General features: G+C 37.3%; 1 protein-coding gene across 6 annotated transcripts in view; it reads left to right on the forward strand.

Annotated features, from left to right (window-relative positions):
- Positions 1–25119, forward strand: part of RC3H1 (ring finger and CCCH-type domains 1) — a 77296-nt gene that overhangs the window by 10322 nt on the left and 41855 nt on the right. For all 6 annotated transcript variants that reach the window (XM_027610195.2, XM_027610197.2, XM_027610200.2 and 3 more), the window contains exons 2-4: positions 18826–19201; positions 23186–23306; positions 24444–24683. In XM_027610195.2, the coding sequence (XP_027465996.1) occupies positions 18971–19201; positions 23186–23306; positions 24444–24683 (592 nt within the window). In that variant the 5' untranslated portion in view covers positions 18826–18970. The remainder of the gene's footprint in view (positions 1–18825; positions 19202–23185; positions 23307–24443; positions 24684–25119) is intronic.

The following is a 25119-nucleotide window of genomic DNA, read 5'->3' on the forward strand; positions in this document are numbered from 1 at the left end:
TTTTTGTTTTAAGATTTTATTTATTTATTTGTCAGAGAGAGGGGGAGAACACGCATGTACACAAGCAGAGGGAACAGCAGGCAGAGGGAGAAGCAGGCTCCCCACTGAGCAAGGAGCCCAATGTGGGACTTGATCCCAGGATCATGACCTGAGCCAAAGGCAGAGGCTCAACTGACTGAGCCACCCAGGTGTTCCTCAGATTAGCTTCTTTATTCTTATCTTTTTAATCTGCCACTTCAGTTTTAGTTTTCCTAGCTTATAGATATTTTTAAGGATGTGCTTAATTTTGGAGGCATACTTTCTTCTAAATAAATGAAGTACCAGTATTAAAAAATTTAGCTCTTCGTGTGGTGATACATCCTGCTGTCCTAAGTCCCACTGCCATTCAGCTTTGTCTTTTATGTGAATTGTCCCAACACTATCTTTAGGAATATGAAACTTGTTACAGGCAGAGTAGTGATTTTTTTCAGTCATTCAACAATTATTGAGCAAATATTATACACCATACAACATACAACAATATGGACTTTCTCATATAGAAAGAGCATAGAATATATTGGAAACGTCAGGGGAGTACCTAATACAGGCTGGGCTAAAAAAGACTTCTTGAAAGAGCTTCCTGAACTAAGTGGGTCTTAAAGGATGAGTAGAAGTTTAACATTCTAGATTGAGGGGAGTGCTGGAACCAAACAAGACCTAGAGTGAAAAAGAATATATTGATGGCAAGGAAACCTTAATACTTCTTTTGGTAGAGAATAAAGTATGAGGCAGATGGTGATGAAAAGTAAGATTGGAGAGGTGGGTGGGGCCCACATCCCAAAGATCTTTATGGCATGTTCAAGTACTTGGGATTGATCCTCTTCAGGCACCATTGAAGAAATTGTTGTTGGTGTTAACCTGTATTTTAAATCGAGGTATAATATATATGCAGTAAAGAGTAAAAAAGTTTTGGGGTGCCTGTATGGTTCAATCAGTTAAGCGCCTGCCTTCGGCTCAGGTCATGATCTCAAGAGTCCTGGGATTGAGCCCCACATCGGGCTCTCTGCTCAGCAGGGAGTCTGCTTCTCCCTCTCACTCTCCCTCTGGGCTCTCTTTCTCTCTCTAAAATAAATAAAATCTTAAAAAAAAAAAGTAAAAACGTCTTAAGAGTCTATCTTGATGACTTTTTACGTATATATACTTGTGATATACCAGAACACTCCCTAGATTAAGATAGCTAGCGTTTCTAGTACCTAAAAATTCTTTCTTCTCTTTCCCAGACAATACCCTCCCCACTGCCTCCCACCTTTCCCAACAGGTATTCTGACTTCTAGCACCATAGACACTTTGTTTCTTTTTAAATGAAGTCATACATAGTGTATTCTTTTTCCTTCCTCTATAAATTAAATCTTTCTATAGGTGCTATTTTGTATCTGGCTTTGTTGATTATGATATCTGTGAAATTCAGCCATATTTTATGTAACAGATTAAACTTTTATTATTGCTATATTGTATTCCATTGTGTGAATTTATCACAGTTTATCTGTTCTGTAGCTGGATATTTGGGTTGTTTCCAGTTTATTTTGAGCTTTTTATAAATAAAGCCGCTATGAACTTTCTTATATATGTCTTTTGATGGACATAATTAGTCATCTCTCTCATATAAATACCCGGGAGTGGCATTTTTGGGGTCATTGGTAGACTTGTTTGGCCTAAGTAGATACTGCCAGTTTTCCAAAGTGAAATGTGCCAACTTACGCTGCCATCAGCATTGTATGAGAATTTCACATGCTTATATCCTCTGTGGTATTGTTTTAAAATTTTTAGCCCGGGGCACCTGGGTGCTACAGTTGTTTGGGGGTCTTACTCTTGGTTTCAGCCCAGGTTGTGATCTCAGGGTCATGAGATCAAGTCCCACATCAGCTCCATGCTCAGCATGGAGTTGGTTTGAGATCTCTCTCCCTCTGCCCCTCCATTTCATGCTCACTCTCTCTAAAATAAATAAATCTTTAAAAAAGATTTAGCTCTTCTGGTATATATGAGTGGTATCTCATTGTCATTTTAGTTTAAATTCCTGCATGTGTAATGCTATTCTTTTTTTTTTTTAAGATTTTATATATTTATTTGAGAGAGAGAGTGTGCACATGAGCATGCACAAGTGTGGGGAGGGGCAGAGGGAGAGGGAGAAGCAGGCTCTCCACTAAGCAGGGATCCTGATGGGGGGTGCTCCATCCCAGGACCCCAGGATCATGACATGAGCCAAAGGCAGACGCTTAACCAAGTGAGCCACCCAGGCACCCCATGTAATGTTATTCTATAAGTTCAGTTGGCATATGGTATGCCTGTTGGCCATTTGGCTCTCCTCTTTTGTGAAATGTTTGTTCAAGTCTATTGTCTGTTTTTTTTTTAATAGCTTTTTTTTTTTTGAGAGAGAGAGTGAGAGAGAGAGAGCACAAGAGGGAGTAGGGTCAGAGGGAGAAGCAGACTCGCCGCTGAGCAAGGAGCCCGATGTGGGACTCGATCACAGAGCTCCGAGATCATGACCTGAGCCGAAGGCAGTCACTTAACCAACTGAGCCACCCAGGTGCCCATGTCTGTTTTTTTTAATTGAGTTATCATGGAAGAAAAACATAGGTTTGAGGATGATAGAGGAAGGCAAGAGCAAAGCTGGAGGCAGAGATCAGCTAAAAGGTTACTCTGTGATCCAGGTGAATAGCCTATATGTTCTATGAGAGCAGGGTCATTGTTCCTTTCAGGGCTGTAACTTCAGGTCCTAGGACACTGTCCGGCACATAGTAGGTTTTCAGTATTTTTTGAGTGAATGAATATGGGTCCTCAGGGAAGTAGAGATGGAAAGGAATATATAGATGCAATAGATAATAAAATTTTTTAATAGGAGTAGAAAACAATGGAATCTACGATGATTACCAGATTAGTACATTGAGTGTCAAATTGGATAGTAGTGTCACCAAAGCAGCAAAGACTACAGAAGGAATTGCCAGTTTAAAAAAATAGGGATACATTTAGTTACCATGTGACCTTGAGCATATTACCTAACATCCATTCTTCAGTTTCCTCAACTCTAAAATTAAGCTTTATAATGATAACTAATAGGTTCATTGTGATATCTAATAGACTAAGTGAGATAATGCATGTAGAACACTTAGAATAGTGCCTGGCACATAGAATGAACTCAAAGTTGGAGATAGAAACAAACAAAAATCCCTATCCTTGTGGAGCTTACCTTTTAGTAGTGGTGGGTATGCCCCATAACAAAACAAGGAAGAGAGCATATCGGATGGTGAGAAGTATTATGAGAAAAATTAATTAGGAACAAGATGGGAAGCAACAGTTTGTGTATGGTGGTAGTGGGATTGGGGTTAAGAGATCAGTTTTAAATAAGGTGATCAAGTAAGGCCCTTTATAAGGGAATCCGTAGATTAATGCTTAAAGGAAAATGAGGAAAAGGTTCAGGATTGGGGGAATAGTGGACAAACGGATCATAATTCTAAGATAAGAAAGCAGAGCTCCCTGTTTTTACCAAAAAGTGTACTGTTAGTAGTAATCTGTTTATTGTGCAACCCACAGCAGTTAGACTTTCTGAAACCTTTATCCCTTGCTGTCTGCAACACACAAACATATTACACAAACCTCAGCATGAATTTAATCCCCAAAAGGTCATCATTATGTATTTTGAAGGAAGTGCTTTGTGTTTAATTCTGATATAGTAGCAACAAATCAGTAGATTTTAGTAGCTACTACTTGGGAATCAGCAAAGTATTTTCTTTTATAATTTACCTGTTCCGAATCGCTATATATATAAATAAAATACATTGTAGCTCTAAGTTTCCATGTTTGGAGTCATGTAGCAGTTTGTCCATTTTTTTTGAAAACTCCTCAAAATGAAATTTTTGCCCCAGGTAACAGTCTAGAAATAACTCTAATTTGTAAAATGAATCCATACCTCTTATTTTGTTGTATTATTTTTCAAGCATGTGCAGTTGAAAATCATTGTAATTTTGTTTTCTGGAAATAGTTTAAATTCTTTCAGATATACTCCATAAAAATAAACAGAAAGTAATGACAATGCCCTTAAGCCTCAGCTAGTAGATTATGGGGACAATACATTTTATTAATACTAGTATTATTACTTTATTATTGTTCCAAATGTTAGATTATGTCTCTAATGCAAAAATTCTTAGGTCAGAGTACACAACTCAAGTATCATCTAGCTGTTGCATCCCAAGTGTGTTGCATATGCAGCTTACCTATTCTGATACATATTCTTGTTTTCTCATTGTGCCCAGTTCTAGAATCAGTCACAGCTCTGTGGTAGCCACCAAGGAAGTCCAAGGCACAGGCTCCCTGAAAAAAGATAGAAGCAAGTAAAAGGAAAGAAATGGGGGTTATTAGTGTGACAGATATGCTGCTTTGTTTTCTGGAGTAGAGGGGACTCTTTGTTCTCAAGTTTTGTTACTGACACCTGTTCTTGTCCCTTCCAGTTTACCAGAAATCTGCTGATAGTCAAAATCCAAATGTCATCACTCCTTCAAAAATGACTTTATGAAGGGTAATTTTCTAACTGTGACCAGTTTAACTGGAGTGTTTTGTTAACAGTTTAAAAATACGAATGTAGAGGGATGCCTGGGTGGTTCAGTCGCTTAAGCGTCTGCCTTACACTCAGGTCATGATCCTGGGGTTCTGGGATCGAGCTCCACATTCGGCTCCCTGCTCAGCGGGAGCCTGCTTCTCCCTCTCCCTGCTGCTCCCCCTGCTTGTACTCTCTCTCTCTGTCAAATAAATAAATAAAATCTTAAAAAAAAAGTAGAAAAAAGAATCTAACAAATATAATGTTGAAGGAAAGAAGCCAAAATACAAAAGAATATATATACTGATGAATCCACTGTTTTTGCCTGTTTTTAAACAGGCAAAACTAATCTATGATATCAGAAGTTAGGATAGTAGTGACCTTTGAGGAAGAATAAAGGAATAATGAATAATTGGGAGGGATGGTGAGGGGACTTTCTGGGGTGCCAGTAATGTTATATATCTTGGGTATACAGTTGACCCTCAAACAATATGGGGGTTAGGGTGCCAACCCCCATGTAGTCAAAAATTTGCTGATAACTTTTGACTCTTCAAAACTACTAAGAGACCTGTTGACCACAGGTCTTACCAATAACATAAAGTTGATTAACGCATATTTTGTATGTTGTGTGCGTTATATACTGTATTCTTAAACCTAGAGAAAAAATGTTATTGAGAAAATCATAAGGAAGGTAAAATACATTTATAGTACGGTACCTATATTACTGAAAAAAGCCCACCTGTAGGCAGACCAGGACAGGGATAGTACCAAGGGCAGACCTGGTCCTGGGATGGTAATTTTCTGCAACCTGGTGGCCTTGGCTTAGCAGGGGCAGCTGCTGGGTGACTTGCTGGCTGTGGCAGAGGCCTGGAGGCGCAGTACAGTTGTCCCATCTGCCTTTCTGTGTAGCACTGACCTGTGCCATTGGCAGCTGTGGCCACACGTAAGTGTTGCAGGCCTCCCAGGGACGCTGGGGCCTGGGTGCTGTTGGGCAGAGGTTGCAGAAGGGTGGTAGGGGTGTGCCTGGAGGATTGGAAGTTGAGGGCACTGGATGTGTTCCTCCTTCAGCTCAGCCCCTGGTGCTTGACCCAACCACCCCACCTACACAACCCTTTTACCCTGGGGGTGACTTGAAGCTCTGCCCCATCCCAGGGTGCTGCTGACTACCTCTACAGGTCTCCCTGGGTTCTCAGGGCAACAGGCACAACCTCTGTGTCAGTCACCTTTTGATTTATTCTGTGAAGACTGGGGTAGGCAGTTTTAAGTAAATGCCTTGTGGCTTTTGCTGTTAACTCTTTAAAAGAATCTACATATAAGTGGACTCATGCAGTCAAACTTGATGTTGTTCGAAGGTCAACTATACAGGTCAACTGTACAAGTATGCTTACTTTGTAATAATTAATTGACTTGAACATTCTTGATCTGTATGCCTTTCTGTATGTATGCCTTAAGTATGTTTTAAGTGTCTTAAAATATATATACAATTAAGATTCATATTCTGTTTTAGTCCTCTGATTATTTCTGTGAAATGTGTGATTTTCCTCAAAAGAAATATAGTAGTTGCTATAACCTAAGTTTTTAAAAAAAAATAAACTAGGCTTAGGGCGCCTGGGTGGCTCAGATGGTTAAGCGTCTGCCTTCGGCTCAGGTCATGATCCCAGGGTCCTGGGATCGAGTCCCGCATCGGGCTCCCTGCTCCTTGGGAGCCTGCTTCTCCCTCTGCCTCTCTCTCTCTCTCTCTCTCTGTCTCTCATGAATAAATAAATAAAATCTTTAAAAAAAAAAAATAAACTAGGCTTAAACAGTTCCAGGGTTCCTGTACTAAATCTACTTAATTTAAAACTAATCATGCTCAGGTTAAACCTAAAACAGGCACTATTTAATTTAGATTTTTATTTTTGGCTAACTAATAAAATAATTATTAATAAATGCAATAAAAATTACAGGTGCTGAAAGTTGGAAGACCTTGTATTACAGTCGAAAAAGTACAGGCTTTGGAGTTGGACAAACGTGAGTTCAAATTATGGCTAGACCACTAAATCAGCTGAGTAACTTTCAGTTTTCTTTCCTTCCTTCATCAGTAAAGTAGAGGTGATAGCTATCTCAGAAGGCTGTTGGAAGATTACATGAGATAATCTGTAAGTGCTTGGCACTCAAATCCCACAGTTTGGGAATGGGGAGGGAATAGATTTTGAGAGTATATAAAGATAGTTTGGGTAGGTAAAAACAAGTATAACCTGCTGAAGATCACTAAGGTAATGTTGTTAAGGAAAGTGGTCTTCAGGTTATAACCAGTGAAGACTAACAACATCTAACTTGGGAGCATATGAATCTATCAGTATTAAGAGTTAATAATGCTTCTCTGGCACATCAGCATGAAGGACTGTTAGCATGGATGACAAATGTATTAAGTTGGAATGTAGTAAAAAGTTTTAGTTGGATTTAAATTGAGCCTAAGTGGTACATGTTTTGTCTAGAGGATTTGTTGTCCATGCTGTACTTTGAAAATGTTACCATTGGTATACTTAAATGCTTTCCCCCTTAGTTACTGTTAATTTATGCTGTAGGATTAAGAAGCTAAATTTAGGCATGTTGTGTTTATGAAGTTACTTCAATATATTAGTAATTTTTAGGGCCTTAAAGGTAGATAGACGCACTCTTTTTTTTTTTAAAGATTTTTTTATTTATTTATTCATGAGAGACAGAGAGAGAGAGGCAGAGGGAGAGGCAGGCTCCCAAGGAGCAGGGAGCCTGATGTGGGACTTGATCCCAGGACTCTGGGATCATGACCTGAGCCGAAGGCAGACGCTTAACCATCTGAGCCACCCAGGCGCCCTGATAGACTCACTCTTTTAAGGGGTTATAATTCAATTGAGATAACCACTGTCAATATTACATTCAGTATTACTATATTCTCAGAAGGCTATGATGAAATTTTAAATGTTAGGTTGGTTGTTATGTCTTAATTATATAAACAATTATCAGATATGTATCATGGAGTAACAAACCACCCCAAAGTTTAGTGGCTCAAAACAATAACTATTTTATTTGGTTACACTTTTGAGTCACATTTGGGGTAGGATTTAGCTGTGTGGTTCTGTTGCTAGTCCCCACTGGGGCCACTCATGCAGCTTCAGTCATCTGGCAGCTCAGATTGGGGCTGATTGTTCTAGGGGTCTGAGCTTGGACAGTTTTTCTCTGTTTTGGTCTCACCCTTGGGGACAGTTCAAGCTTCCTCACATAGTGGCACCATGTTCCAAGAGTGACAGTAGAAGCTGCAAGGTCACTTGAGGCCTAAGCTCTGAAACTCCTCCAACATCACTTCTGCTGCATCCTACTACTCAGACTAAGTCAAGGCTACCCAGATTCAAGAGGTGGGAAACTAGACCCCCTCTCTTAATAGAGCTGCAAAGTCAAATTACAAAGGGAGGAATTGTGCCCATCTTTGCAGACTAGCACAACAAATGATTTAAAAACCTAAGGAGACGGTCTTAACAATGGTAAAGGTAGACACACCAGGGTTGGAATCTAAACTCTACTAGCCCTTATTGGCTGTGAACCTTGGGAATACGGTTTAACCGTGATTTTCTCAAGGGTCTAATAATAATTTGCAAAGTTATTATGATAATTAAAAATAATGTACTTTTTAAGTTTTTAGAATATTTTAACCCATAGCAAATGCTATTATTATTTTAAAACTTAGCATTCTGTTTAAGTCTTCATTTGCTTATATTGAACCTATGGAAATCTCCTTCAAAAATAGGAATGCCAACATAGCTTGCTAATAAGTGGTATTCCAGAAGCCCTTTGAAAGATAAAGTTGAGGGCCTTTCTCTTTGCCAGCTTTGATATATTAAGGCTCATTTGGTCATGTTATAAGTTGTTTACCTAAAATAATGAAACAAAAACCTGGATTTTATATTTGAATTTATAAACCTTGAGGTTATCTTATCTCCTTCCAAAATGGAAATGTGTGTGTGTGTATTCATTGGGAAAAGGAACTACCAAGATTTTTTAAGATTGCATTTATACCTCTTAAACTAATTAATATTAAACAGTTCAGGATATAAGAATACTTGAATTTTCAAGCTTTTTGAAAATTTATTTATTTTTATTTTTTAAAATTTAAGCTTTTAATGTCTGGCTTATAAGTTTCTACTTTGTAATGTTTAGGGGAGTAATTGTCTAAAATTGGCATCACTTGCTACCTGTGTAAATTCAGAGTTTACATTTTGGCCACAGAGAATTTGTCATTATGTTGCTGATGTTAGATATCTTTTTTCCCCCCCACTATCTTAAGGTGGGAAGTAAGATTATTGATTTGGGATTTTTCTTATTTTAAATTTTTTGATTTTTATTTTTTTCTGTTTTTTTTATTTATTTTTTTCCTTATTCATTTTTTTTTTAATTTAATTCCAGTATAACTAACAGAGTGTTGTATTAGTTTCAGGCATACAATATAGTGATTCAACAATTCTGTACATTACTTAGTGCTCATCATGATAAGTGTACTCTTATTCCCTTTCACATATTTCACCCATCCCTCACCCACTCCCTCTTCTTTTTATTTTATTTATTTATTTTAAAAGATTTTATTTATTTGAGAGAGAGAGCATGAGCGGGGGTGGGGGCAGAGGGAGAGGGAGAAGCAGACTCCCCAATGAGTGGGGAGCCAGACTAGGGAGTCAATCCCAGGACCCTGGGATCATGACCTTAGCTGAAGGCAGACACTTAACAGACTGAACCAACCAGGCACCCCTCCCTCTTCTTTTTTAATATAGGCATTTGAAGAAGTAAACTTCTCTCTAAGCCTTGCTTTAGTTGTGTCTTGTAAGTTTTTGTATGATATGTGTTCATTTTCATTCATCTCAAAATATTTTCTAATTTCCCTTTTGATTTCTTCTTTGACTTACTGGTTATTTAGGAGTATGTTACTTAGGGGCACCTGGGTAGTTCAGTTGGTTAAGCGTCTGCCTTCAGCTCAGGTCATGATACCGGGGTCCTGGGATCAAGCCCTACATCTGGCTCCAGCTCCCTCTACCCCTCCCCCTGCTCATGCTCTCTCTCACTCTCTCGCTCTCTCATAAATAAATACAATCTTAAAAAAAAAGGGAGTATGTTAATTTCCCTGTTTGTGAGTTCCCCAGATTTCTTTCTGTTAGTGGTTTGTAATTTCATTCCATTGTGTTCAGAGAATATAGCTTTTGCGATTTCAGTCCTCTTAAATGTATTGTCACTTGTTTTATGGTCTAGCGTGTGGTGTGTCTTAGAGAATGTTCCATATGTACTTGAAAAGAATTCTGCTGTTAGGTATTCTCTGGATGTCTTTAAGGTCTACTTGGTTCATAGTGTTATTATTCAAGTCTTACCAATCCTTGGTGATCTGCGCATGCTATTCTGGATGGTAAGGGCCTAGGTTTCTTCCCTAGCAGCTAGCTTTCCATTAGCTCAGTTGACTTAATATTGGGCAAAATAAATACTCCAGCTTGATAGGTTTGCTAATGTATATTGGCTGGCTTTTTCTATATTAAAACCATAGAGAAAATAGCAAAAGAGAGAAAAAAGCAAAACCCAAGATGTTCTCTGATTTTAAGGAACTTAGAGTCTAGTTATACCCTAGCTTTGCTCTATTGAGGTTGCTGTTAACAGTGATACCATAGTTAAAAAATGTAGTAATCTAGGGGTGCCTGGGTGGCTCAGTCATTAAGCATCTGCCTTCAGCTCGGGTCATGATCCCAGGGTCCTGGGATTGAGCCCCACATCGGGCTCCCTGCTCAGGGGAAGCCTGCTTCTCCCTCTCCCTCTCCCCTTGCTTGTGTTCCCTCTCTCACTCTGTCTCTGTCAGATGAATAAATAAAATCTTAAAAAAAAAAATCTAGTAATCTAGGTAAGAGATGTTGGTAATCTAAATTTAGGTATTGGGAATGGATGGGAAGGTTTCAAACATTAAAAAAATAAAATGATAGGACATGGTGGCTGATTAGTTGAGGGGGAAGGGTTTGAGGAAAAAGGGAAGAGTCAGTGATGATTCCCCATGCTTTTGTCAGTGGGTAAGTGACTTGATCATTGACATAGGGAACAAAAGGTTTTTGGTAAGGTTGAGATGATTTGAGACACGAGTTGGACATGGATGGCTGGTAGCCACCTGGTTATATGGCCCTGGCTAGCATTCAGAAGAGAAGTTTGAACTGAGACATAGATTTGGAAATCTTCAGCATGTAGTTGGTATTTGAAAGCTGAAAGATAGATGAAATCTCTCAGGGAAATTTTGTAGAGGAGAGAATTGAGGAAGAAATTCTGAAAAACCACATATATTCCAGAGATGGGCAGAGAAGGAGAAGTCCTCAACAGAGACACACAAGGAGTGGCCTGCCATTAGTGGAGGACCTGGACAGTATGCCATTATAGAAACCAAAAGGGGGCAGCATTTGCAGGAATAACTGGTCAACATTATTAATTGCTATATAAAAAGAAGTTAATGACTCGGACATAACTGTTGAATTTCAAAAGAAGGTTGTTGATGTGTTTGTTAAGAGTTGTTTCAACATAGCAATTGGGATAGAGTGGTAGCTTTAAAACCGAAAGGTGAGGGAGTAAGAATAGAACCTAGGAAGAAAATAAAGACAGGGATTGAATTACCTTTTTTTTTTTTTTTTTTTTTAAAGTAAACTCTGCCCAATGTGGGGCTTGAACTCATGACCCTGAGATCAAGAGTCGCAGGCTCCACCAACGGAGCCAGTCAACTGCCCCAGTTTTTTTTTTTTTTTTTTTAAATTAAAAGTTGGAGACAGGTTGGAGATAGAAATGTGGGTTATTTTAAGCTCTTCCGAACAAGGGTTCAAGCATGCGGGTGGGAAAGAACTAGTAAAGAGGGATAAGTTGAAGAAATGGATTATTAGTGCTGCCCCTCAAAATGTCTCACTTTCATTGTAATTAAATATGAGTTTATGCGGTACAAGTTAGATTTTCTTTTCTTTGTGAGCATTTAGCTCTACATCCAAGATTACCAAGTATTTGCCAATCAGATGTCATTGTATCTCAAAATAACTTGTGCAGAACGGAGGAACAAACTTCCTGTTCTCAAAAGGAGCCATTATCGTAGTAGGAGGAGAGATTTCTAAACGTGATCTGAAAAACTATTTAAAGTATGGTTAAAATATTTGGCCTAGGCACCAAAAATTATTCGTGGATCTTTTTGTGTTGGGACTGAGTTATCTTTGTGGTTTAGAAAAGAGGCCAAATTAAGGAGACATCAATTTTCACAAAGAAAACAACCAGTATCAGAAATTTGCATTTAATTTGAAAGCAATTAACAAAAGAACAGATCAGTTAAAATGCCTAGTGTATTCCAAAATATTCCTGATTTTGATTAGTTCTTGTTGTGTTGTCGGTGTTTGGAATACCACTAAATGGTGATGACATACTTGAGAATATAGTATATGTAGTATTCTGCAGAATATTAATGCAAAAGCTGAAAAAAATAAAATAACCTTTGGCTGTTTTGCTATAATGGGTACATTTTCCTTGCTTACTACCTCACAGGTACTTTCAAGATGATGCTTTTCTGCCACCTCTTAGTAACTGGTGATATCCTCTTCAGTGTAGCACATTTACACACAATGCGTAACTTTGTGTAGAATAGATACCTGGAGCTTTAAACTGTGTACGCAGACTTAGAGGTTATCACTCACTTTATAGAGTACTGTTTCAGCTTCAGGTCACATAGCTTCCTCTTGAATGGTTTTATCTTTCCTTACTGTTTCTTCTCCAAAATTTGGCATTAAGTTGCAGATAGAAGTTGCAGTTTCTTTTTGTTGTTCTGAACACTGGGAAAGTAAGCCAGCTAAGTGAACCCTTTGCTGCTTTCTCAACCCTTGTTTGTCAAGTTCTATCTTTCAGGCTTTCCCCTCTCTAAATCAGAAGCCATTCTCTTTATACCTGTCCCAAGTATTTGTCCATTTGTACTAACCTTTAGTATATTACATTAGTTAGATCTAGAATGTTGTGTACAATATAGGGTTACAAATTCATATATTTTGGGAAGAGAGATTTTTTACAATCAAAATAGTGTCTTTCTTCCCTGGGTATTATTGCTGGGAAAACCTTGAGCCGCCTCAAAAATCTCAGACTAGTATTTCATCTGTAAATTAATTGATACTCTGCTGAGAATTAGAACACTAAGAAGTGTTATAATAAACCCTCATTGATTTTTCTTCTTTTTGTTTTGATTTCCTGCTTTTAGCTTCGTTTTTCAAGTTGGTTAAAAATGTTCTCTGAAGTTGCCCTGCATATTGGTTGCTATGGAAATGTTCCAGAGAAATGGCAAATTAAAGTTAAGACCAAGAATAAAGAGTTAAACTCATCTCATAGGGCAGAGTGAGAGGAGATCCAAGATTTTCTTCTTACAGACAATAAAGTTTTATTTAATATATCTTTCTCAAGGCAACTTATATTTCAGATTCACTTAAGAGCTGAGTTGTGGTCTTAGCTCACAATTAGCTTTAGGCAAGTTATTTAATGCTGTTGAAGGTTAAGCGTTATCTATAAAATGGGCATAAAAATGCCTCAGAGGAATGACTGGCCCACACTAGATACTTGATGAATTTTTTTTCTGTTTCTCCCTCTAAATCAGAAGTAGATAAAATGTAGAGGAGATGGTAATACACCTTTAACAATTTTTTATGTCATTTTTTAATATATTTAAATAACATCTTCAAAGAATAATTTAGCTATTAATAGGGCTACTGCTGCATTCATAGAACAGATCTGAAGATGTCTTTATATTTTTAAGTTATTACATTTAAAAATTTGAAAACTAAGACTATTTAAAAGCCTTTAATGATGATTTTAATAGCTTTATTGAAGTATAATTTACACACTGTAAATTCATAAGTGTATAATTCAATGAATTTTAGTAAATTTGCAGAATTGGGCAGTCATTACCACAATCCAATTTTAGAACATTTCCATCACCCTTAGAAGTTCCCCTGCCTTAATGACTATTAACACTCATCTGTAAGATGGCACAAATTACAGTATTTAAAAGTACGAGCTTGGGAATTAGGCTGGCCAAGTTTGAATCATAGCCCTGCCACTTACTAGTTTTGTGTTTTGGGGTCCTTCTTTGTACTTTGGTTTCTTTATCATTAAAGTGAAGATAGTAACTGCATCACAGCTTTGCTGTGAACATGCATGTAATTAGCTCCTGTATACAGAGCACTGGTACTTAACAAGTACTGCTGACTGGCAGGAGCTCACTTTGTCGTTTACATTTATGGTACACATTTAAAAAGAAAAGCATCTGAAAACAACTAGCATAATGCCTATCCATGCTTTATTTTCAGAAAACCAAGGTCTTTTATGTATCGTGTCATAATTTTTTGTCTATAGTAGCTATGAGCGCTATTCCTGGTGTAAAAATATGCGTATTATTGGGGAAGTTATATGATATTTTAAAATTTAGGCCTTCTTCAGGGTGAACTGATTGCTACTTAACTGTTATGTGTGTTCTGTATTATCACTTAGTATCAGTAAAATCAATAATTGCCATTTATGTAGGGGAGTAGGCCTTGTTTTAACTGATAGGAAAGTTAACCATTGCTCTCATCAGCAGCCCCTCGTTTCGGTTTTATTAGAAATAAAGAGGACCATCATTCATGCTTTTCTGATTAGAAAGGTTCCAGTAGAATTACTCCTATTCAGCTAGATTTGGGCAGACCCCTAACCTATAATGATGTATCTGGAGGCCTTGAGCACATGTGCTTTGATTAGTAGAATTATTTAGGATTTTTTTTTTTTTTCTTGACAGAACCTTGCTCTGAAGAAGCTTAAAGCATTTGGATGTTGATATTTGGTGTTTTAGTAATTTTCATATGTTTACTCTTGCCTGAAAGAATATTTATTATAGTCACTAAGCCATATGTTCTGTGTCCTGTGTGGTTTAGATACCTTTTGTGGTTGAAGATGATGTAAACGTCTGCCTTTTTTTTTTTTTTTTAAGGATTTTATTTATTTATTCATGAGAGACAGAGAGAGAGAGAGAGGCAGAGGGAGAAGCAGGCTCCCAAGGAGCAGGGAGCCCGATGCGGGACTTGATCCCAGGACCCTGGGATCATGACCTGAGCCAAAGGCAGATGCTTAATGGACTGAGCCACCCAGGGGCCCCTGGAGAAAGATGTTTAAAGAATGAGGAAGTGGAAATTGTTCTTAGATCTAATAACTACCGATGACATTTTGATGCTCTAAAAAAAAAATCTTTGCTTTTGATTTTGTAGTTCCTGAAATAGAATCATCAAAGAGTGAGTTATATTCATAATCATGAAATTTCCCAAGCAAAGTCAAGCTTTTAAAATACTGTTTTCCCCTCCATCTCTTCATACCTGTCTCTCTGATCAAAAGAATGCTTTTATTTTTAGTGAAGAACCTGGTGCTGATTCTGTATGTTTACTCTATCAAGTTTGTTATAGTTGTCTCTAAGAACTATTTTACTAGGAAATGTAAGAGATTAGCAACTATATACCTCATTTTACTAGGTAAAGTGATACGAAATGATACATAAAATTAATAAACTGTGCTAGTTCTTTGAACTAGGTAAATTATAGGGAAGTTATAAAAAGAACTCTTAGTGAATTTTGAAAAGAATTCATAAGTTTTGATGATTTGGATATCCAAATGTGTACAGGGGTCAATTTAATAAGGAAAAATGTTTTAGTCCTATGGTAATTTATCTTAGAAATAGCCTGAATTGTGCAAATATACTCTGGTTTCTCTTGTTTTCATTCTTTCAAATGTATTTGCAGTTATATAATTCAGGATTATATACATTTTATAAATTGCCCCATTGTGTTAACTGCTGTTAAGTTTGTTAGATATTTTTACACACCTTTTTCTTACATCCATTTACATCCCTTAATACCAAGACTAATACATAGGATTTTTTCCCCAAACACAAATGATACCATATATAAATCTGCAAGTTTTGTTTTTGCTTAATATGTCTTGTATCCCTTTCTATTTCTGATGCATAAATTTCTTTTTAATTATTCCATCTGTTTCCATAGTACAGGTGTACCCCCTGTTTATCTAGCTGTTCCCCTATTTGGACACAGTGTTTTCAATTTTTCTCGGTTACAAAGATTTTTAGCCTTTCTTTTTTTTTTTTTTAAATTTTATTTATTTAAGTAATCTCTACACCCAATGTTGGGCTTGAACTTACAACCATGAGATCAAGAGTCACATGCTCTTCTAACTGAGCCAGCCAGGCACCCCCAAAATGTTTTTTTAAAAAAACATATATTCTAGGAAAAAATCTCTCTAGGATAAAGTGTGACTGGTATGATAATGTGCGTGCATGTGAACGATTCTGGGATTTTTCCACACCTTTGGGGTTCCATATGGTTTCCCCTTGAGAATTATTTATTTATTTATTTAAGATTTTATTTATTTATTTGAGAGAGAGCATGAGAGGGGGGAGGATCAGAGGGAGAAGCAGACTCCCTGCTGAGCAGGGAGCCTGATGCGGGACTTGATCCCGGGACTCCAGGATCATGACCTGAGCCGAAGGCACTCACTTAACCAACTGAGCCACCCAGGTGCCCCTACTTATTTTTTATTATGTTATGTTAATCACCATACATTATATCATTAGTTTTTGATGTAGTGTTCCATGATTCATTGTTTGCGTATAACACCCAGTGCTCCACGCAGAATGTGCCCTCTTTAATACCCGTCACCAGGCTAACCCATCCCCCCACCCCCTCCCCTCTAGAACCCTCAGTTTGTTTTTCAGAGTCCATCGTCTCTCATGGTTCGTCTCCCCCTCCGACTTACTCCCCTTCATTCTTCCCCTCCTGCTGTCTTCTTTTTTTTTTTCTTAACATATATTGCATTATTTGTTTCAGAAGTACTGATCTGTGTGTGATTCAACAGTCTTGCACAATTCACAGCACTCACCATATAGCACATACCCTCCCCAATGTCTTTCACCCAGCCACCCCGTCCCTCCCACCCCCCACCACTCCAGCAACCCTCAGTTTGTTTCCCGGGGTTAAAAATTCCTCATATCAGTGAGGTCATATGATACATGTCTTTCTCTGATTGACTTATTTCACTCAGCATAACACCCTCCAGTTCCATCCATGTCGTTGCAAATGGCAAGATCTCATTCCTTTTGATGGCCGCATAATATTCCATTGTGTATGTATACCACATCTTCTTTATCCATTCATCTGTTGATGGACATCTTGGCTCTTTCCACAGTTTGGCTTTTGTGGACGTTGCTGCTATAAACATTGGGGTGCACGTACCCCTTCGGATCCCTACATTTGTATCTTTAGGGTAAATACCCAGTAGTGCAATTTGCTGGATCGTATGGTAGCTCTATTTTCAACTGTTTGAGGAACCTCCATACTGTTTTCCAGAGTGGCTGCACCAGCTTGCATTCCCACCAACAGTGTAGGAGGGTTCCCCTTTCTCCACATCCCCGCCAACATCTGTCGTTTCCTGACTTGTTAATTCTAGCTATTCTGACTGGTGTGAGGTGGTATCTCATTGAGGTTTTGATTTGGATTTCCCTGATGCCGAGCGATGTTGAGCACTTTTTCATGTGTCTGTTGGCGATGTTGAGCACTTTTTCATGTGTCTGTTGGCCATTTGGATGTCTTCTTTGGAAAAATGTCTGTTCATGTCTTTGCAGGGGCTGTTTTAACACACATGCAGATAACTTTAATTTTACATCCTGAACATAAAATTAACTTGGTAAAATCCATTTATCTTATAGCACACTTTGCAAAAACCTAAACAAAACTAAGATTACTCAGAAGGCAGATATTATGACTATGCTGTTTCACTGTTTCCCCAATTCAGTCTGGCACATAGTAGTACTTAGTAAATATTTGTTGAATGAATGGATACATTGTTAGCATATCTAATGGAAACTGTTCTCTCATCAATAATGGGATTGCAATTAAGGTTGAGTTATTTCAGTAAAACAAAAATTAAATATAATGCTCAAAGAATAAGATATATAGATGATTTACTTTCATAGTTAATTACAGCTTAAATAATTTTTTTCATCTTTTTAAGCAGTCTCTCGAGCATAATCAAATCTTGAAGAACCTTGTAATACTGTTACTTTATTGTTCTGTGCATCAATTCTCATTTTTAGAAACTACAGTTAAAGTAAGTGTAGTAGGTGTTGTTTAAGATATGTGCTGGAAGTTTTAGGTTGAATTTTATATATAAAAAGAATTTCTATTAGACACAGGTGATGAGTTTTGCGATTTGGCTATTATCCTCTGCCAAAAACAGAGGGTAGACAATGAAATTTGATTTTAGTTTGAATTATAATTGTTCTATCATTCCTAAATTTGAGAATTTAAAAAATCTTTTGAAGTAAATAATTTTAACTATGCAGTTGTTCTAATACAACACACAATAGCAATAAATATAGGCCATACCAGGGGCTTAAAGATAACTAACTACCTGTAAATAAAATTCTTAACAATATCTAAGACCCTTAAAAACAAATTTTAAAAAAGCCACAGACTCTTTGTTATCTCATTACCTGTACCCATTTTTTTTTTTTTAATGTTTATTTGAGAGACAGATAGCTAGAAGAGCAAGAGCAGGGAGGAAAGGGAGAAGCAGGCTCCCCACCAAGCAGGGAGCCCGACTCGGGGCTCCATCCCAGTACTCTAAGATCATGACCTGAACCGGAGGCACATGCCCAACCTACTCAGCCACCCAGGAGCCCCACCCATACCCAATTTGATGATAAAATATTTAAGGTAGTTTTTACCTTAGGCCAATTTTTAAAAACCTCTTTATTGAGGTATAACATGCACAGAAATGTACATTTCATCAGTGTAGAGCTTGATAAATTTTCACGGCTGAACAGATTGATTTAACTGGTGTTCAAATCAAGAAGTAATATTATTAACCACCTAAAAAGGCTAATTCTTCAATATAATCATAAACTTCAATAAACTTCAGAGACTTAGATACTGGATCTAACTTTATTACTAACTTCATTTGTTACCTTGAGCAAGTAATTTTCTTTTTGGGGTCCATTCCCCATCTCTACAGTGAGAGGATAAAACTAGATGTTTTGTTATGGCTCTGATTCTATAAAAGTGTAAAACAATGTGCTATAATGATAGAAATATGGCATCAAAGGTTGTAGGTAATAGAGTATGAATGCACAGTTTAATTGAAAAGGAAGACACTGATTTCTCTCTCTCTCTTTTTTTGTTTTCCAGGTTATATTTCACACTATGTGCTGACTGTATCTACAGAAGATATTTAAAAAAAAAAAAAACTTTTTTCAAAGATTTTGATTCCAGTGGAATCTTTGCTTTAGATTATTGTGTGTGTGTGTGTCAGTGGATTGTAACTCCAGTAACAATGCCTGTACAAGCTCCACAATGGACGGATTTCCTCTCCTGCCCAATTTGCACTCAGACTTTCGATGAAACAATTCGAAAGCCCATCAGTTTGGGTTGTGGCCATACTGTCTGCAAGATGTGCCTGAATAAACTCCACCGCAAGGCTTGCCCCTTTGACCAGACCACTATCAATACAGACATTGAGCTCCTTCCCGTGAACTCAGCATTGCTGCAGCTAGTGGGTGCTCAGGTAAGATGGGTGACTTACTATTCTTTTTAATTTCTGAGTGTATGTGTTTTCCTCCTAAGGGAAACTTGTTGAATTAAAATTGGGCAACATTGCCTTCTATCTAAATAGATAAAATTCTATTCAGTACTGTGCAAATCCTTCATTGCAGTGTGTTGGGAGATATATTGTGGTAGTGGAGTGTTCCTCGGTCAGAGCGCAGGAACAGCCATTTAATCTGATGGTCGGCCTTTCTCAACAATCTTAGCTGTTCAGATCACTAGAGAAACCTAAGAGGATGAGTCACAAGGACCTTCTTAATACTGAGGAAAATATTACTCATATAACCATTGCATTTTACTTAATAGGAAAAGTGAAGCTACTTCAGACAGTTTTCCTTAGTAGACACTAACTGAAATGAAAGATGAAGATGGTGACAAGAACTATAGAGCATATTGGGAACCATTTTTCTAGAGTAGGAGCAAATATCCCTAGGTATCTAAATATAAAAGTCTAGCAAATCTGATGGTAATACTCTAAAATTTAATGTCCGTATTCTCAAATTTAGAGATTAGTAGTATCTTCAGAAGATTTCACAAAGGCAAGGCAGGCGGGTTTTTGAAAGCTAGATATGATTTACCTAAATAATCCTTTTTTTTTTTTTTTAAGATTTTTATTTATTTGACACAGACATAGAGAGGGAACAGAAGCAGGGGGAGTGGGAGAGGGAGAAGCAGGCTTCCTGCAGAGCAGGGTGCCCGATGTGGGGCTCGATCCCAGGACCCTGGGATCATGACCTGAGCCGAAGGCAGACGCTTAATGACTGAGCCACCCAGGTGCCCCTAGTTAAGTAATCCTTTACTAAATTTGCATAGTGTGAGTCTGAAATGCCATATATTTACCATAAGTCATTTTCTGAATAAATATACTAGAACTTTGGATCTGGCCCCATTAATGTTCTGTAGATCAATCTTGATATAAGCTGCTAAAATGTAGGAAAGGTTGATATTATGTATGTTGGAGATGAAGAGAGCAGTTCTAGAATAGCTTATTCAAAAGGAAAACTTTTGTTAAACCTCTTTTGTGATGTCACCAACAACACTACAAAATATTTGTCAAAAGGGAAAGTGCAATAGATCCTTTTGCTTCTTGTACTTAATTTTTCATTTCACAATCATTTCTCTTTATTTTGAAAATCCCACTATGATAGTTTGGAAACATTTAAAAAATAGACTTATTAAGGATAATAATTTTAGAAATATACTATTATAATAGCAAATAACCAAGGCTTGCTTTTTTTCATAAAATTGTCTAAAGATGAACTCTTTCTACAAAATGAGTAAGACCTTGTTATATCTTAAGTGAAACAACTAATGTTTATATTTGAGGATAGGGTATTTTATTTTATTATTTTTTCAAATTTTAGGTAGTTAACATACAGTGCAATATTGTTTTCTGGAGTAGAATTCAGTGATTCATCACTTGTTTACAACACCAACTGCTCATAACAAGTGTCCTGCTTAATATCCATCACCCATCTAGCCCATCCCCCACCTACCTCCCTCCATCTGCCCTCAGTTTGTTCTCTATTGTTAAGGGTCTCTTATGGTTTGTTTCCCTCTTTTCCTTTTTTCTTTTACCCCTTCCCATGTGTTCATCTTTTTTCTTTCTTAATTTCCACATATGAGTGAGATCATATGGTATTTGTTTTTCTCTGACTGACTTACTTCACTTAGCATAATATATTCTGGCTCCATCCATGTCATTGCAGATGGCAAGAGCCCATTCTTTTTGATGGCTGAGTAATATTCCAGTGTATATATACCACATCTTTATCCATTCATCAGTCGATGGACATTTGGGCTCTACCCATAGTTTATCTATTGTTGATAATGCTGCTATAAAACATCAGGGTGTATGTATCCCTTAGAATCTGTATTTTTGTATCCTGTGGGTAAATACCTAGTAGTGCAATTGCTGGATCGTAGAGTAGTTCTATTTTTAACATTCTGAGGAACAACGATAGGGCATATTAATATACAGTAGCCACTATTTTAACTCTAAAGATTTCCATTAAAAAGCTGTTAGAGTTCATAAATGAATTAAGCAAAGTTGCAGGATACAAAATCAACACATTAGTTGTGTTTTTATATACTAGCAATGAACAATCCAAAAGGAAATTGAGAAAACAAATCCACTTACAGTAGCATCAGATAATAAAATACTTAGGAATAAGTTCAGCAAAGGAGGCGAAAGACCTGTGCACTGAAAACTACAAAACATTGCTGAAAGACATTTAAAGAAGACATAAATAAATAGAAAGACATTGTGTGTTAATGGATTGACAGACTTAATATTGTTAAGATCATAGTACTACCCAAAGCAATCTACAAATTCAGTGCAAGCTCTGTCAAACTCCCAATGGTGGTGGTTCTTTTTGCAGAAACAGCAACAACAACAAAAAAACCCATCCTAAAATTCATATGGTATCAGAATGGACCACAAATAGCCAAAACAATCTTGAAAAAGGGCAAAGTTGGAGGAATCACACTCCAGATTTTGAAGCTGCAGAGCTACGGTAATCAAGACAGTGTGGTACTGGTATAAAGACAGACATTTAGATCAGTGGAATAGAACAGAGCCCAGAAAGAAATCCACACATATGAAATGATTTTTGACAATGTTGCCAAGACCATTCATTGAGGAAAGGACAGTTTTTCCAACAAATGGTGCTGGGAAAACTGGATATCCAAATGCAAAAGAATGAATTTGGACCCTACCTCACACCATGTTCAAAAACTAACTCAAAGTGAACCAAAGGCTAAATGTAAAAGCTAAAACTACAGAACTCTTAAAATACAGGCATAGGGGCACCTGGGTGGCTCAGCCATTAAGCGTCTGCCTTCGGCTCAGGTCATGATCCCAGGATCCTGAGATCGAGTCCTGCATCAGGGAGCCTGCTTCTCCCTTTCCCACTCCCCCTGCTTGTGTTCTGGCTCTCGCTAACTCTCTCTCTGTCAAATAAATAAATAAAAGCTTTAAAAAAAAAAAGGCATAAATCTTCATGATCTTGGAGTAGGCAGTGGTTTTTTTTAGATATGACATGAAAAGCACAAGGAATAAAAGATAAATTGAACTAAATCAAGACTTGAAACTTTGTGCTTCAAAGGACACCATCAGGGAGTGAAAGAACAACTCACAGAATGGGAGAAAATAATTGTAACTCATATATCTGAAAGGAAGTTGTGTCTAGGATATAATAAAGACTCTGACAACTCAGTAATAAAAAGGACATAATTTTAAAATGGGAAAAGATCTGAATAGACACCTCACCAAAGAAGATACACAAATGGAAAATGAGCAAATGAAATGTTGCTCAACGTCATTTGTCATTAAGGAATTGTAAATTAAAACAACAAGATTCTGCTACACACCAATTAGAATAGCTAAAATCCAAAACACTTAAAATACCAAATGCTGGTGAGGATGTGGAACAACAGAACTCATTTATGGCTGGTGAAAATAAAAGATAGTGTAGCCACTTTGGAAGTTACTATATGAATCTATGATTCTGTTAATGTGAAATGTCCAAAATAGGCAACTCCATAGAGACAGAAAATAGATCAGTGTTTTCCTTTGGTTGGTGGAGAGTTGGAAGGAAATATGGGTGGGGAGACTTAAAAGTATGGCCTTTTTTGGAGGGATGATGAAAATGTTCTAAAATTGTGGTTATGGTTACACAACTATGAATATACTAAAAACCATTGAATTGTATATCTTAAAATGGGTCACTTACATGGTATACAAACTATATTTCAGTAAAGCTATTAGAAAACCAAAACAATGCATTAAATTTTATGTGTTAGTATAGAAAAGGCCTTTGGAAGAATTCAAAAAATTTAGTGGGAGCTTTGATGTTACCACGGTTAGAGTAGCAGTGCATAAAATATACTCAATCAAACATTTAATTAATGAGTACTCATACAGACCTTTTCTTTTGACCTCAAGGTCCCTGAGCAGCAGCCCATTACTTTGTGTAGTGGGGTTGAAGATACAAAGCATTATGAGGAAGCCAAGAAATGTGTAGAAGAATTAGCATTGTACCTGAAACCACTCAGCAGTGCTAGAGGTAAATCGGATGCAACTATCCATGCTAAACATGTTTATTAAAGATGTTTTTATTACCATAAAAATTGTGGGCTGTGGGGGGGCCTAGGTGGCGCGGTCAGTTAAGTGTCTGACTCTTGGTTTCGGCTCAGGTCATGATCTCAGGGTCACGGGACTGAGCCCCGTGTCAGACTCTGTGCTCAGCTCAGAGTTTACTTGAGTTTCTCTCTCCCTCGGTTCCTCCCCCTCCTCTCTAAAATAAATAAATATTTTATTGTACTTATTTATTTATTTTTTTAAGATTTTATTTTTTTATTTGAAGGAGAGCAGCAGAGATAGCACAAGCGGGGAGGAGAGGGAGAAGCAGGCTCCCCACTGAGCAAGGAGCCCAACACGGGGCTGGATCCCACAGGACATTGGGATCATGACCTGAGCCAAAGCAGACACTTAACCAACTGAGCCACCCAGGCGCCCCATAAATAAATCCTTAAAAAAATTATGGCCTCTCAGTGAATGCTAATGAAATTCACTTATTTATTGTAAATCAAATCCACAAACACTAAATAATATCATTACAAACCACATCAAATAAGTGAATTTAGAGTTTATGTGTTGTTGGAAACATTTGAATGAGTTGCAAAATTAAGTGAATATACTAGTGGTTTCAGAAGGGCTCTCCATCATTTGACAACTCTGGATTGTCTGCCTTCTATTCAGTTTTATATGGTGTGCGATAGGGAGTGAAATAAAATTGGAAGTTGCCCTTAACTGCCTTGCCATTATGGCTTATTATTTCATTAGGAAGGTAAAATAAACCATTATGAAATAATATGCCAGAACTGTTAGGACCTCAAGATTTGAGTCTTAAACTAATTATTAATGTTGTCTGGCCTTTTCCCCTTTTTCCTCCATGGTTATGATGAATAATGATATATTAAATGTTGTAATGAGTGTTATATTTACATGAGATAACAGCTTTTGTATATTTTTAAAATGCAAACTAGGCTTTATATAATTTTATCCATTGTTTATTTTAAACATTCTAGTAGAACTGGGGACTATTCATGTATGTGTAAGTCAGTCAACCCATCAGAGGAAGTTTTTCTGGACTCTAAAATTGCATTGTAAACCTAGAAATAACCTTTTACTCTCTTTTAAGGAGTGGGTCTGAATAGCACTACTCAGAGTGTTCTGAGTCGCCCAATGCAGAGGAAGCTGGTGACTCTGGTCCACTGCCAACTAGTGGAAGAAGAAGGCAGGATTCGTGCTATGAGAGCAGCTCGATCTTTAGGTGAACGAACAGTTACAGAGCTCATTCTTCAGCACCAGAATCCTCAGCAACTCTCCTCTAATCTTTGGGCAGCAGTTAGGGCTAGGGGCTGCCAGTTCCTTGGACCAGGTATGTGATTGAAGTTTGATACTTACTATACTAGTAATTCTAAAAGTATGGTGTTAAGAACTATAAATGTGATGTACAGAGTCTAGTTCTTTGTAATATTCTGTTGTTACCAAGAAATATCCCACTTGACAGTCATGGCTTCGGTAATTCCATGTCAGTATTTTAAACCATGTAAAACTTTTCTCAGTGTTAAAAGTTTGCAGTTTGTTAGAGGTTTTTCTTGAATGTATTAATTTTTTATCTGCTTTCTTAAATAAAATATGCAGTGTAATGTAAAATTGCCCCAGAATGGTTAGAAAGTGTAACTGTGAATATGTGTTACTGTGTTGTGTTGCCCATCCAGTGGTACCTGCAGAAATTATTAAACATTGCCCTTCTGATAAATAAATTTATCTTATCTTTGTGCATGATAAATTTTGGTTTTGCCTAACTTCCT

The sequence above is a fragment of the Zalophus californianus genome, chromosome 10 (assembly GCF_009762305.2).
Source record: "Zalophus californianus isolate mZalCal1 chromosome 10, mZalCal1.pri.v2, whole genome shotgun sequence".
NCBI lineage: Eukaryota > Metazoa > Chordata > Mammalia > Carnivora > Otariidae > Zalophus > Zalophus californianus.